This window comes from Hibiscus syriacus, unplaced genomic scaffold (assembly GCF_006381635.1).
Source record: "Hibiscus syriacus cultivar Baekdansim isolate YM2019G1 unplaced genomic scaffold, ASM638163v2 tig00117056_pilon, whole genome shotgun sequence".
Lineage (NCBI taxonomy): Eukaryota > Viridiplantae > Streptophyta > Magnoliopsida > Malvales > Malvaceae > Hibiscus > Hibiscus syriacus.
The window spans coordinates 631,236-645,324 of record NW_024063539.1 but is presented as its reverse complement, the minus strand read 5'-3'; the positions used below and the strand labels follow the sequence as shown (position 1 = coordinate 645,324).

Here is a 14,089-nt window from a genome sequence, read left to right as displayed (position 1 = left end):
CCTCCTCCGGTGTCCTATAATTCACGGAAAAATTTCTAAAAATTATTTTGAGCGATTTCGAGATACTTACAAAGCTCGGTTCAAATTTTTGAACGGCGGAGAGCTCAATTTCAACAAATCGGAAACTTTGACCGCTTCACCTCCCCACGCGCCGCCGTCTACGGCCACCAAGGATGAAACCGACGGACTCGGAATGAAACAAGGAACTCGATGGTGCGGGAGGTGTCGTAAACGGAGCAACGATCGGTGATGAATTTAAGATTTTCTCGGCAATTGTGCTAAAAAAACGTCGAGACTTTGACTTGAAATTCCCGACTTTTGGCAACGTTTCACTTCAATTAATTTAAGGGGTTTGTTCCTCCCTCGATGATGAAAACGGTGGTGCTTTCAAATTGACGATCAGAGGTCGGACGGCGTCGGAATAGTGGTTGGAAGTTGGGGCTTTGAGGGAGGAAATTTTATGAAATTCATTCTGATTTCAGAATGAATTTCGCGCTTATAATGCGTGAATGTCGACACTCTAGTGGTAAATTCAGGGCTTGGTCCCTAAATTTCCTTCATCTCTAAAACAAACTACAAGTTTTAAAAATTTTCAAATTTTACCAATTTACTTAATTAACTCGTCAAATTTCAATTAAAATTATTATTATTTTTTCAAATTTCCGGGTTGTTACATGTATTATTAAATATTTGATATAATATATAAAATTTTATTTTATAGTACAATTTATACGTAAAGTTTTGGCTTAATTCAATTTTTATAAATTATTCAAGTTATTGTTAACATAAAATCATTTTATATTAACATGATATATATATAAGTGATTATATTTATTTAAAATGAATATCTATATATATTAAGAGCTATATAATTGAATTTAAATTAATATTTTATTTATATAATTGAACAAAATTAAGACTTCATGTGTATAATTGTACAAAATTAAAGTTATGTACTATATTACATATTGGATGAAAAATCATATATACTTTTAATAATTATTTTAGTTTAAATTAATCATTGTTGTATTATTTATTTATAATAATTTCATAATTCAAATATATTTTAATTCTATTAATTTAAAAATATAATTATTTTTTTACCATAATTATAAAATTCAAATTCAAAATTGAACTTAACTATGAATATGCTAATTTTAATGTCAAGTATAATAACATTTTTATTAAATAAACAGGTTTAATTTAAATAATACTATTTTCGTTTCAAATTAACATAACAAGTTTAAATCTTAATTTTGTGAATACAAAATAAACTAAATCAAATCAAGAAGGTGATTCTCTAGATATTAATTTAGATTAATTAATTAATTAATTAATTAAGAACTGAAATTAAATATTTTATTTATATTTTGATGAGTGTTGTTTGGCTCTGTCATAATACTGACGACAAAGCAACCATTTGCAGCATTACAAGCAATAATATTATTTATTTAGACTTTAAATGTCCATGAACGCTACTCATTGTGTCAATGTGATGAAGACGAAAGCATAACACCCCCCAAAAAAACATGATTCATGTGCTTCTTCATGCCACATTGAGGTTGTCTCTTTTTTATAATGCAAAAAAAAAAAAAAAAAAACACGACGCAGAATTCTTTTATTAGTAAATTATATACATTCGATGATAAACACCGTATCGAAACATATTCATATCTAACACATACCATGTCTAATATCCGTATCGAAACAAAATCTTATCTGACCCACCCGAACCTGGGTACATAGATGATGCATATTCAAGACAGTGTACCAACTTGACTTAAAACCCCAAAATGGCATCTAATTCTCAGTCAACGGCCTTTGAGGTATAGCGCCAAAGAAGCCCTCCAACAAGGTTGTTTAATGCATGGGAAGCCATGGGAACGATGAGGCTAGAAGATACGATTGTTGCATAACCATACACAATCCCAACAAAAGTTGCCCTACAACATTCAACATCACCTAAATGATATGATCATACAAACTTGGTATAAAAAAAATACTAAAGTGGAACCTATGTAGTTCCGATTATTTGCTTTTGTTGAAATACCCGTATCAAGCACATATGTTCGATATATGGGCATGGAGATATGAGCTTCTAAGCACCCTCCAAGTGAAAGGAAAAACTTGGAAGAAATCAAATTATACTCGGGTTAAACACATACTTGTCCGAGTAACATGCTCTTTAACATTATTCTAAGGCATAGCCAAGAATGAGAAAACATCCACAAGCCCTGGTTCTCAATATTTTCTGCATATTTGTAGCAATTGTGGAAGACACGGTTAGTATGTAGACTGAACCCTGATAAATTTTAACAATTTGGGACCTAAAGAAAAAGATATTCCTGACCTAAACTTTATTTCAGTCAAACAGGTTTACCTAATAGACTAAAACCATTACATAACATGCTAACATGGCTTAGTTGACCAAAACAAATTTGTTGTGTCAAGTAATGCCACATCGGTACCTAAAAGAATATTTTGATCAACTCATGATGTTTATTTGTACTGAAAAAGAATCATAATGTCTAGCATTAAATCAACCTAAGCTCCTTGGACTCCGGTATGAGTGTCGGATAAGGATATGTGTCTGACATGGGTATGGTCAAAATTTTCTAATTTTTTCCATGTATTTGGAGGGGTCCTTGGAGGTTGTCCTCATATCCAAGTCTTAGACACGAGTTTTGGGCATGAATGAAAAAAGATGAGTCGGAGCAACATAAGAATCAGTAAGATGTTAGAAGCGTATACCATACTGCAAATGAATACTTTCTCCCATTGCCCAAGTGTAAAACACCAAAAAGTGTGCTAACAACCAGGACACTCTTCCAGTCAAATCCAAAAACTGGAAGAAGTGCACCACGAAAAAGGAGTTCCTAGACATCGTGCATATGGATTAGTAAGGTAAATCACAAATCTGAATTATGAAAAAACAGGAGTTGACAGGAATCAGAAACAGCTTTTCAGTTACCTCACTCATCCCAGGCAGAAATGCAACAATCAAGTAATCGTAAGGTTGTAGTGAAGAAAGAACCTGCAAAACGGAGGAATATGTTTTTGAAGTTCAACAAATCAGTCAAAAGATCAGTATGTGTTCATATTTGAATCATTATTTAATCTCAACTATCAATAAAATTGAAAATCAACCAAATAAATACATTAAAACCAAACTATCAGACAATATAGAATAAAGACAGAACAAACTGAGCCAAATGAACCAAATTTAATAAACCGGTAGGTTTAATAGGTAGTTGACATTTTGTTCACCCAATCAACGGTGAACCAGCAAGGAGTCCGGGTAAAGACCAATGCATGAAAGTGAGCAGGATAGATAACCTACCTGCTTATTGGCTGTTTCACTTGACTCGGAAAAACTAGGCCACGTCTTCAATAATATATACCGACATGAAGAAATTAGCACAACCAATCCAGTGATAAACTCAAGATGCCACATCTCAAAACCAACTGCAAACAATTCGAGAGACAATTATTCTGTTTGGTATATAATAGCTACATTACTCGGATTCAGGTGCAGACATCTGACTTTAAATTTTTCTAAGTTTTTTCATGCGTTTAGAAGGTCGTATCCTCTTACTCATGTTCAAAAATGTGTCGGTCATGGATAGTAAAAGAAAAGTGAACAGTTGGAGCCACATTGTATGAGAGTCCAAATTCTCCCAAATAGCATTATAGTACACGCATGTACTTAGTTTTGCACGCTCAAATGCATACATGAGAAACCTTAAAAAAGACTATTCAATATCAAACTAGAACCCTCAGCTTCTTCATAGTTCACTTATCACTGAACCTACTCTGTTTCTAGAACTCCTTTCATCGAAAGCTTAATCAGCAATGGTCGTTTTTAAATAGTCCCTAATATCTAAGATGCATCTAGGGCTATTTTTTCCATTTGAAAAAAGAACCTGTAGACCAGAATATACTATGCCTTTCCACAAGCAATGCTAAAGTGAGACTTCAGGTGGCTATTTTCACTATGCACGTCTAAAAGTTTTTTGAACAGGGCAATCCAAGGCCAGCAGCACTCTATTTTACAATATCTGACCATTTCTAATATGACTTGAGGTCAATTTTGCCCCTGCACTGGAGTCCTACATGCCAGTTAATCTGACGGTCCATAAATATGTAATGAATTAAGACAATATTTCAGATAATCAAAATTATACTCGTGACCTCAACTTATTTTTAAAGGGCATATTTTGCTATGGAATGCAGTTCCATCTAACATTAATGGCAGAAAAGTGGAAAAGAAACCAGCTTCAGAAAATCATTTAGGATGGAAGCTTAAATTGAAATATATACATGATACTTTCATGGAGCTGTCAAGAATCGGCAATCCTTCCATTGACCCAACATGCGATGCCTGCAGATTACTAAAGAAAATCAAATACTTAAATGCTACTACAAAGTGATGGATGTAAAAAGAGGCCTAAAAGCAAAGAATAAGATAATTGAAATCAAGCTAGTGATCATGCGTGCTGAAGGAAACCTGTCTAATTATTAAACCCGCAGCTGCTATCAACCCAGAAGTGATGGTACAGGCTTGAAGCACATTGCTCCTGGAAGGAATGGAAATTGAATCCTGTGAAGCTGAATGTACATTTTTTCCATTATTTATATTGTCATCCTTAGAGAGACAAGAATCGGCTAGGACATTGCTGTCTTCTGATAAAGTCTCTTTAGTTTGTATGGTGTAACTTTTACTTAGTCGTCCCTCTCTTCTTGATTTTTTCATTGATTTGCGACTAGCAAAGGTCCTTATGTTAAATCTAGTGCCCTGCAGACGAAAGCAGACATGTATAAAACCTAAAGGCTATGTACTTTTCAAACACAACAGATAGCTTGCGCTTCTACTAAAAAGAAGAAGAAGATAGCTTACACTGATTGAGTTTTGGGTTGAAAGCACTTTGGTTCCATAGTAGCAAAAACACTTCCCACCTATTCAAATATCACCAATCGTGCACACCAACAAAGAATAAAGATGAGCTATTCTTTACTAATAACTGAGTTCTTGATCCAAATCTTAGGGGAGTAAACAAGGGTACTTGGGTTCAAATAAAGAAACTTGATTTGGCTCGGTCATTGTCAAGTCAAGCTATTAGACAAATTGGATTCGAGTATTCTGAAATTAAACTAATCGAGTTCAAGCGTAAATAATCAAGTCTTTAAGACAATAATGGAAATAGACAAATTGGAATCAAGTATTCTGAAATCGAGCTTACTTTTATCAGATGAATGAGATTAATCAAGTCTATTCAAGCAAGTTCATGCATAAAAGCTTGATAATTGAGCTTATTTTTACCAAGTAAAATAAAAAAAAATGGAGCAAGCTTGAGCAGTTCAATTTTTATCTCGAGCTTGAACTTCAAAACGTGAAACTCAATTAAACTAGAACCAAATTTCAGGCCCTGAATTTTGACTCGAGCTCAGCATCTCATCGGCACAATTACACCCCTAACAAATATGATACATAGGTATGCAAGAACTAACATGAAAACATCAAAACTTTCCCAATTTTAGCATTCGTCTAGATAAACATTTCAGTTGGTAAAACAGACATAATAAGGAAGAGAAGTTGTACTAACAGCCTATAGTGAGCAAACCCATAGCTGGTTTCAGCTTCAAAATCGAAGTGGATGCAACCTTTAAGCTGTCAGACCCAAAAATCACAAAAAATGAAAACCAAAACATGAAAAAGAAAGAAACACAGAAAACGTTTGCGTTTATGTGTGTGTGTGTGTGTGTGTGTGTGAGAGAGAGAGAGAGAGAGAGAGAGAGAGGGGGGGGGGGGGAGAAACTCAATGCAAGGCAAAAGCAAACCTTTATCCGCAGCTTCTGTGTTTCTAAGTTCTCAACTAGAATTTCACAATTAAGATATCAAAGTTACCCAAATAAGAAGTGAGAAGTTAGGAGATGTGTATGTGGTCCATCAATTTATTCAAATTCATTTATTGATATAAGTAGTTAAAAATAAATTTAAATAGAATATTATGTAGATATAATTACTTAAATTTAAAATAATTAAAAAATATTAATCTCTTTAATCATTAAGACTGTTAATAATTTTAAAAATAATAAATTACAAATAAAAATATAGATAATGGTTCACTATATAAATTAATATTTGTAGTCTTTGTATTTTCAAATTTAAAACTTTATTTTAAATAAAAATAGATGTGAAATTTTAAATTAAATTCATTAGTCTTTATAATATATGTTGATTAAAAATTTTAATTAATATTTTTTATTAGATAATTTTAGTTAATGTAATTTAATTATGTCATCTCTTTATTAATTAAATCAATATTAAAACTAAAAAATAAAAAATAATAAAAAATAATTAAATTAAGATATAAATATCTTATCCACAAATGTTACACGAATAGCGCACAAGTGAACAATTTGGCCTTTTTTACATAATCATCATCCAATAGAAAATTAATTACAAAAATAGCTCCTCGGTCATGAATTGGGAGACTGTGATAATATAAATATAAATGTATAAATTTTATGTTCAATTACTTAATAAATATATATCTAAAAAATTATATTTAAATATTAAAACTCTCATATTTAAACAATGTAAGAACGACCATTTTTAAATAATTAAACATAAAGTTAATAATGTGTGTTTTGTCGTCGCTTAATTTGTATGGTGATCGTGTAATTATGTATTTTCAATATGTATTGCATTTTTTTATAAAATTCATATATATATATTTCATATTTTTAGCCCCTTTTACTTTCTTACATTTTAGTTTAAATTGTGTTTATATTGTTATGACGTAGGCAAAAATGGTATCTTATAAAATCATTTTTAAAGACGTTTTTAGCGTAATAAATCTTTATTTTTTTGAAAAAATATTATCAATCCAAAATATAATTTGAAATGATGTTATTTTTATAATTATTTTTTATTTTGATGATATTTGGATAGAAAAAAGCCGCACAATTTGCTAGTTGAAAATAAAGTGGGCTTAACACATGGGCTCATATGGTTTAACGAAGAGAAATGCTCAAATCATCTGAAGGGTAGGGGCCCATCTGAAAGCGGCCATTGTAGAGAAAGAAGAAAAAACCGAAAAGATTGAACGACCTTAGAAAAATAAACCCTCAAACCATAAGCGAGAAAAGAAGGATCCGGTTTTATTCGTTGGAGAAAACCCATGGCGCCTAAGCCTAAAGAGAAGCTAAAAGCGGCTTCTTCGCCGTTGCAGCCTCCTCCCCCTATCGAAGATCTTTTCACTTCACTCAACAGACACATCCAACGATCCGAATTCACACAAGCCGTCAAAGTTGCAAATCAAGGTCCATTGAATTCGTAATTTTTATTTTCTTTTTTACTATTTCCAAAATCAATCAAATCTAATGAGTAATTTTGAATTTTACGCAGTTCTGTCAGTTGCGCCGGGAGATGAAGACGCCATTCGATGCAAACTTGTGGCATTGATAAAGGCCGATAAGATTGTGGAGGCTCTCTCAGCAATTCAATCTGCTCAGAAGGTTTCTTTTGATTTCAGTTTCTACAAGGTCGTCCATTAACCTATCTATATGTGAATCCCGTGTTGTAATCTGATTTTAGTTTCAATTTTATGCGATTACTGAATATTATTGAACAATAAAAACTGAAGTATTAAATATTTGTGAATAGGGAAAAAATGCAGGAATTCACCTATCTATATGTGAATCCCGTGTGACAATCTTGTACATATAGTAATTTGCACATTTTGATCATGATTTGAATTCATCGAAAACTAAATAGCAAAATAGTAATCAGACAGAGTTTAAGTATATTGTATTTATGTTGATTCATTGATATATCATTTAGTAGGTTTGGGAAGTTTTCTTGTAATCATGATTTGGAGTTCAAGTTCTTGCTTTTTTGATTGATTTTTTTTGGTTAATGGATTTTATGTTTAATTTATTTCAATTTTGGTAGTCTATAAAAGGTGTTTTTATATTATGGGACTTCTATGCAAGATTTCTAGTTAGTTTTTGGTCTTATCATATTCTTTCGTTTACTGTTATCAGCTTTATCTGTTTATTCATGTTTCCCTCTTATGTTGTTGTAACTCTTAAGTTTTTCTGAAGCAATCGTGTCCGACTCATTTTGGACATGGGCATGAGGATATGACTCTCCAAGACATGAAGTTCTTAAAAATAAAAATGAAAAATGCTCGTATCGGACACAACCCCTTTTTGACACACCTGAATCTGAGTAACATAGTTTCACTCTGCACCTTATGTTTGCTTGCTTTCTTGATATTTAATTTATCTAGTTAATAATATGTTGCCACATTTTGGGTGCATTGATGTTCCAGAACAAATTACTATTTCTATTAATACATCTGTTTTCTTTGTATCTCTAAATAAGGCATATTGCCTATACCGGCTAAACAAGTTGGATGAAGCTTTGAAGCATTTGGAGAAGCAAGATAAGACTCAACCTAGCATGTTGTTAGAATCTCAGATTCTATACCGTTTAGGAAAAATGGACGCCTGTGTTGATATCTGTCGGAATCTTCAAAGAGAAAAGATTGATTCCTTGGAAATAAATTTGGTTGCTGGTTTTGTTTCTGCTGGAAGAGCTTCTGAAGTGCAAGGAACTTTGGATGCCATTAAGATCAAAGCTACTAGCAGCTTTGAGTTGGCATATAATATTGCTTGTTCTTTAATTGAAGGAAACAAGCTTAAGGATGCAGAACAACTCTTGCTCACCGCCCGAAGGTACTGCAGTATTTTTTTGTTCGATATGTATTATCATGGGAATTTTTTTTTGTTACTCAATATTGGCTGGGGGATCAATGTTTAATTTTATTAGTGAATCCACAGAGTACTTGTGTTTTGGGGCTAGTATTTTGTCAATAATATATTTAGATTTTAGAGGAACCTAGTAATGATATCAAGCATATGTTGGCGGGCCTTCTTTATCTCAGAACTTTTCATTATAACAATAGTTTAGTTATGCTGATTGTCTATATTTTTAGTTTGATCTGTTTTTGAATAATTTAACTTATTTTATTCTCATCATCAGTTCTACTTCAGAAATACAGTTGAGTGGTGGCTCCTTCTGTGATTTGACCTTAAAAATAAATATATATATATATATATCTTGATAATTTTACTGTGCTCTAGTTTTATCAGACATAAGTAGGTTTCCATGGCTGACTGGACGGAAGTTCTCTAGAAAAACAATTTTATAAGGCTTCAGAAATTCTTTTTTCAAACAAAGCATAGGTAAAAATCAGCTTTCAAATGATTAGGTTGTTGATATCTGTTTTAGTTTCATTCAGATTAATGTTTCCAATTCTAATGCTCTGGCTTCTAAGGGAACTATTATAACATACTGCTTAGCTTATTCATTTGATATTAAGATGTATCCAAATAGTGGTGGACCACAAATTCTACTGTTTTCAGATGTTGATTCATGTTCCTTTTCTTGTTTTTATCTTTTTATTATGTTAGAATTGGTCAGGAAACACTGACAGAAGAAAACCTTGCTGATGATGACATCGAGAATGAACTTGCTCCTATTGCTGTCCAGTTAGCTTATGTTCATCAGGTAAAACAATAGCATCATGTAATCATTTTTTGTATTATTTCTCTTTTTTTATCTCCTTCCTGTTAATGGGGTTAGTGCAGCAGCCACTAATGTGTGTTAACTTGCTTTATCAGCTCCTTGGTCAAACACAGGAGGCTGTTGGAGCTTATACAGATATCATAAACCGAAATCTGGCAGATGAACCATCACTTGCAGTGGCGATGAACAACTTTATTGCTGTGAAAGGTCCAAAAGATATATCTGATAGCTTAAGGAAACTTGACCGGCTTAAAGAGAAAGACTCGCAGAAGTTTGAACTTGCACATGCAATTGACTTGAAGCTTTCACCAAAACAAAAAGAGACAATATATGCAATCGTGTTCTTCTACTTCTTCATGCAAATAAGATGGATCAGGTTTTCTGTTTTGGGATTTTGCATTTATTTCTTTTGATATGCATTGGTTTTTCAGCTCCCTTTTTTTAGGGGGAAAGAAAAAAGAAGACAGGAAGCTAATCAATTTGTTTCCCTTTTTTGTTGGTGAATATCTGCAGGCTCGGGAACTTGTCTCTGTTTTGCCACAGATGTTTCCTGACAGTGTGATGCCAATACTGCTCCAAGCTGCTGTCTTGGTAAGAGAAAACAAAGCAGGGAAAGCTGAAGAAATGTTTGGTCAATTTGCTGAGACGTTCCCTGAAAAGTCGAAGATCATATTCTTAGCAAGGGCACAGGTTGCTGCTGCTGCTGGTCACCCTCAAATTGCAGCTGAATCCCTTGCTAAGGTGCCCGATATCCAGCACATGCCTGCCACTGTTGCCACTCTTGTTACCCTTAAAGAGCGTTCTGGAGATATAAATGGTGCAGCCGCTGTTCTTGACTCCGCAATCAAATGGTGGAAATCTTCTATGACCGAGGACAACCAGCTCAGTGTTATCATGCGAGAGGCTGCATCCTTCAAGCTCAGGCATGGAAAGGAGGAGGCAGCTGCCCAGTTGTACGAGGAGCTTGTAAAAAGTCACGGAAATATTGAAGCATTGGTTGGGCTGATAACTACAGTCGCTCATGTGAATGTTGAAAAGGCTGAAGCTTACGAGAAGCAACTGAAACCATTACCAGGTTTGAAGGGAGTTGATGTGGATGCTTTAGAGAAAACTTCTGGAGCAAAACCTGTTGACAGTGCTTCTCGTGGCAGTCTTGCTGATGCTCGAGCGGATGGTAAGACCAAGGAGAAACCAAAGAAAAAGAGGAAGAGAAAGCCGAGGTATCCCAAAGGGTTTGACCCGGCAAATCCTGGTCCTCCGCCAGATCCTGAAAGATGGCTCCCAAAGAGGGAAAGGTCAAGTTATAGGCCTAAACGGAAGGATAAGAGAGCAGCTCAGGTAAGAGGATCTCAGGGTGCAGTAGTTAGAGACAAGAGTGAGCCTAGTGCTTCAGCTACCAATTCTAATACTTTGAACCTGAAATCAAACCAAGCTTCTAGTTCGAAAGGAGCTTCACAGAATGCTGAGCCATCATGACCTCAATCTAAGTCCTCAAGAAAGAAGTCTAGAAAGTAATCAGGAGAAAATGACATTTTTGGGGTAAGAAATCTTCAAACTGTTTTACATTTAACATTATGTGTTTCGTCAGCGATCGTGATAGAAATAGTTGAATTAATTATGATATGCACTTCGTATAAAAACCCTATCAAATCTTGAGGATATTTTTTTTTGAGGGAGAGTCAAGTGTTTCGTTATTTCGTTATTTCGTTGGATCTTGTAATATATTCTGTTGTATCTTTTTCATTGGTCATCTCATTCAGAGCAATGAGCTCTTGTTTAGACTTTAAAGGCGTTTCAAAGAAGTTTTGAGAGTTAGAAGATCATCATGTTTAGTGTTTCTTTTAGGATTGTGATCAAGTCAAGCGAAGCTCGACCAGTAGAAGTCGGAATCGACTCTAAATCCGGGTTTAGCTTACTCGAGTTTGATTCACAGCTGATATCGGCCAGCATGTGTGTAGGTAGTTTAGTGTTTCTTTTTCCCCAGGAGTTGCAATTATGAAGGTAGGATTTTTTTCACATTATTGTTTAGTGTTTTGATTGGAATCTATTTGTGTCAAACTCAACCAATAAGAAGTCCAACATGACTCAATAATGTCGATCAATTTTTATCTGAGCCGAGCTTGATCTTAAGTTCGAATGGATATAGTAATATTATTAAAAAATGAAAAATTAAAGTTACCTTATTCAGATTGTACATTAACATACTTGAATTTTGTTCAACAATGTGAGATTGATCGAATTGGTGTTAGAGAGAAATGGGGCAGTGATTCAAGATTTATTGTGGGGATGTTTTTTTTTCTTCATTGGAATTGAACAAAGAAAAAAAAAGAATATGGAACATTCGAAGGGATCTGGAAGATCCAAAAATAATGGTCGATATTTTTTTCCAGTAATTCTAATATAATATTTAATTTTTTTAATACTATTGAGTAAACTATAACTCTATAAGCTCATTTTTGTTTTAGTTTTGTTTATTTTTTATTATTGATTTTGAAAAAGTGAAATTTCGGTCACGTTGTAAGTCTATCTTCCTCTTCAACGTCCTATCATAACTTACCTCACCAGCCAAACCCCAAGGCTGCTGCGTTTAAACGCTCTGCCTCGGTGTTTAGCGCCGCCTTGATAACACATAGAATGCTGAGACGAGCCTTTCTGTTCTACATTACATAAAATTCAATCTGAAACATGTGAACATCAAACATTAAATGTTTGTGCTCCAATCTCTTATTGGCTTTGAGATGGAAGAACATAAAAATTAGGCTGAAGAGTTTATGTTTTATCTAAAAAAAACATCTAGAGATAATGGATTAGTGATCAAAATATAACCAGTGTAAATGATTAAAATGTAATAGCCTGATAATATAAGCGTGCAAAATACATCTTTTTTTCAACAAAAGAAAGTGACTAACGGTGAATGAAATTGAAACTAAAATGACCATTCTTATAGTTTACCCAATATTATTTAAAATAATGTATCCCAAGCTTGGCTCAACTGAGTCTGAGGCTGACCATGGAAATAGAAACGGTTCAGGTTGTGATCCATTAACACTTGGAAAATTATTTCAACAGAGAAGAAGCAAAGAGCAAGGCAGACGCAAATACAAAACGCACGGCCTTTGAGAATTCATTTGTATACACTCAGTCCAACTCCCCAACCGTCTGCTGCTGAAGGTTTTCTTATTTCTTCTTCAGATTCAAAATCCGTATGTACTTATCGGAGAAGCCCCGTCCAATAGAGTTATACAAAGAGGAAGATCCCGCCGCCGCCCGTGACATGATCATCTAGGTCACCACCAATGGCGATTTTCCACCTCATCACCACCACCACCAACAGCAACAGCAAATGATCCTAGGTGAAAGCAGCGGCGAAGATCCTGAAGTCAAAGCCCCCAAGGAACGAGCCGAGACATGGGTCCATGACGAAACCCGCGGCCTAATCGGCTTTCGAAGAGAAATGGACGTCCTTTTCAATACCTCCAAATCCAACAAGCACTTGTGGGAGCAGATTTCGGCTAAGATGAGAGACAAAGGGTTCGATAGATCACCCACTATGTGCACGACTAGTGGAGGAACTTGTTGAAAGAGTTCAAGAAAGTTAAGCATCAAGATAGAGGGAGTGGGTCGGCCACGATGTCTTATTATAAGGAAATTGAAGAGATTTTAAGGGAGAGGGCCAAGAATGCGTATAAGAGTCCAACCCCTCCTCCTAAAGCTGATTCATTTATGCATTTCGCTGATAAGTGTATGTGTTTATCTTTTAGGCTTCTCCTTTTTTGGCATTTTAGAAAGTGGGGAATTTTTGGGGAATGTCTCAGGAAAGGCGGGTTAATATATGGCTAATATACAGCATTACCGGATACATTAAAATGTATTTAATAAATTCGGTTTAGCGGTACCTATTATGTTGACAATTAATAATGTTTTAGGTAGAAAATATGAAAAACTATTAAAAAATTTGGTAACCGGTAAACTTTGGTTATCGGTAAGTATCTATCCTTTTTATAAAAGTGTCCATACTTTTAACATATCAAGTAAATTTTACCGGTTTTGTCATAATGAATCTGGTTTTGTCATATTTTTACCTGTTATATTGTAAATTATCTATCCTTTTTATAAAAGTGTCCATACTTATTTCACTGTGAAAATATATTTATTATTATCTTTAGTTAATATTGTTAAATTTAAAATCTAAATAATATTTTATAAAATATCAAAACAATCAAATAAAATTTTGTGTAAATTAAATTATTAAATTAATATTGTAGGTGGAAAACATGAAACACTATTAAATAAATTGAAACATAAATTACATAACTTTAAAAGCAGTTTTAAATCCTAAAAAGTGTCGATACTTTTAAAAAATATATCGATCCAAAACGATATACCAGGTAAAAATATGATAAAACCGGTAACAAAATGATAAAACCGGTAAATTTAAAAGTGTCGATACGTTATATAAGGATCGACACTTTGTGAATTTAAAAGAGAAGC

The 14,089-nt window shown here is 33.8% G+C and overlaps 1 protein-coding gene and 2 pseudogenes across 3 annotated transcripts in view; 2 read left to right on the top strand and 1 right to left on the bottom strand.

The window, feature by feature from the left end:
- Nucleotides 1-1,682: 1,682 nt before the first annotated feature.
- The window catches only part of LOC120198322, a 15,235-nt gene continuing 2,828 nt past the window's right edge, over nucleotides 1,683-14,089 (bottom strand). The window contains exons 1-9 of one of the 3 annotated variants that reach the window (XM_039199664.1): nucleotides 5,839-5,929; nucleotides 5,604-5,668; nucleotides 4,898-4,956; nucleotides 4,508-4,795; nucleotides 4,321-4,381; nucleotides 3,341-3,465; nucleotides 2,972-3,034; nucleotides 2,752-2,876; nucleotides 1,683-1,943 (exon numbers count right to left, since the gene is read on the bottom strand). In XM_039199664.1, the coding sequence (XP_039055595.1) occupies nucleotides 1,808-1,943; nucleotides 2,752-2,876; nucleotides 2,972-3,034; nucleotides 3,341-3,465; nucleotides 4,321-4,381; nucleotides 4,508-4,795; nucleotides 4,898-4,956; nucleotides 5,604-5,625 (879 nt within the window). In that variant the 5' untranslated portion in view covers nucleotides 5,626-5,668; nucleotides 5,839-5,929 and the 3' untranslated portion in view covers nucleotides 1,683-1,807. Of the gene's footprint in view, nucleotides 1,944-2,751; nucleotides 2,877-2,971; nucleotides 3,035-3,340; nucleotides 3,466-4,320; nucleotides 4,382-4,507; nucleotides 4,796-4,897; nucleotides 4,957-5,603; nucleotides 5,750-5,838; nucleotides 5,930-14,089 lie in introns of those variants that run through there. The other 2 variants (XM_039199663.1, XM_039199662.1) reach the window with 2 other exon arrangements.
- Nucleotides 7,141-11,296, top strand: LOC120198319 (annotated as a pseudogene).
- Nucleotides 12,676-14,089, top strand: part of LOC120198323 — an 18,854-nt pseudogene continuing 17,440 nt past the window's right edge.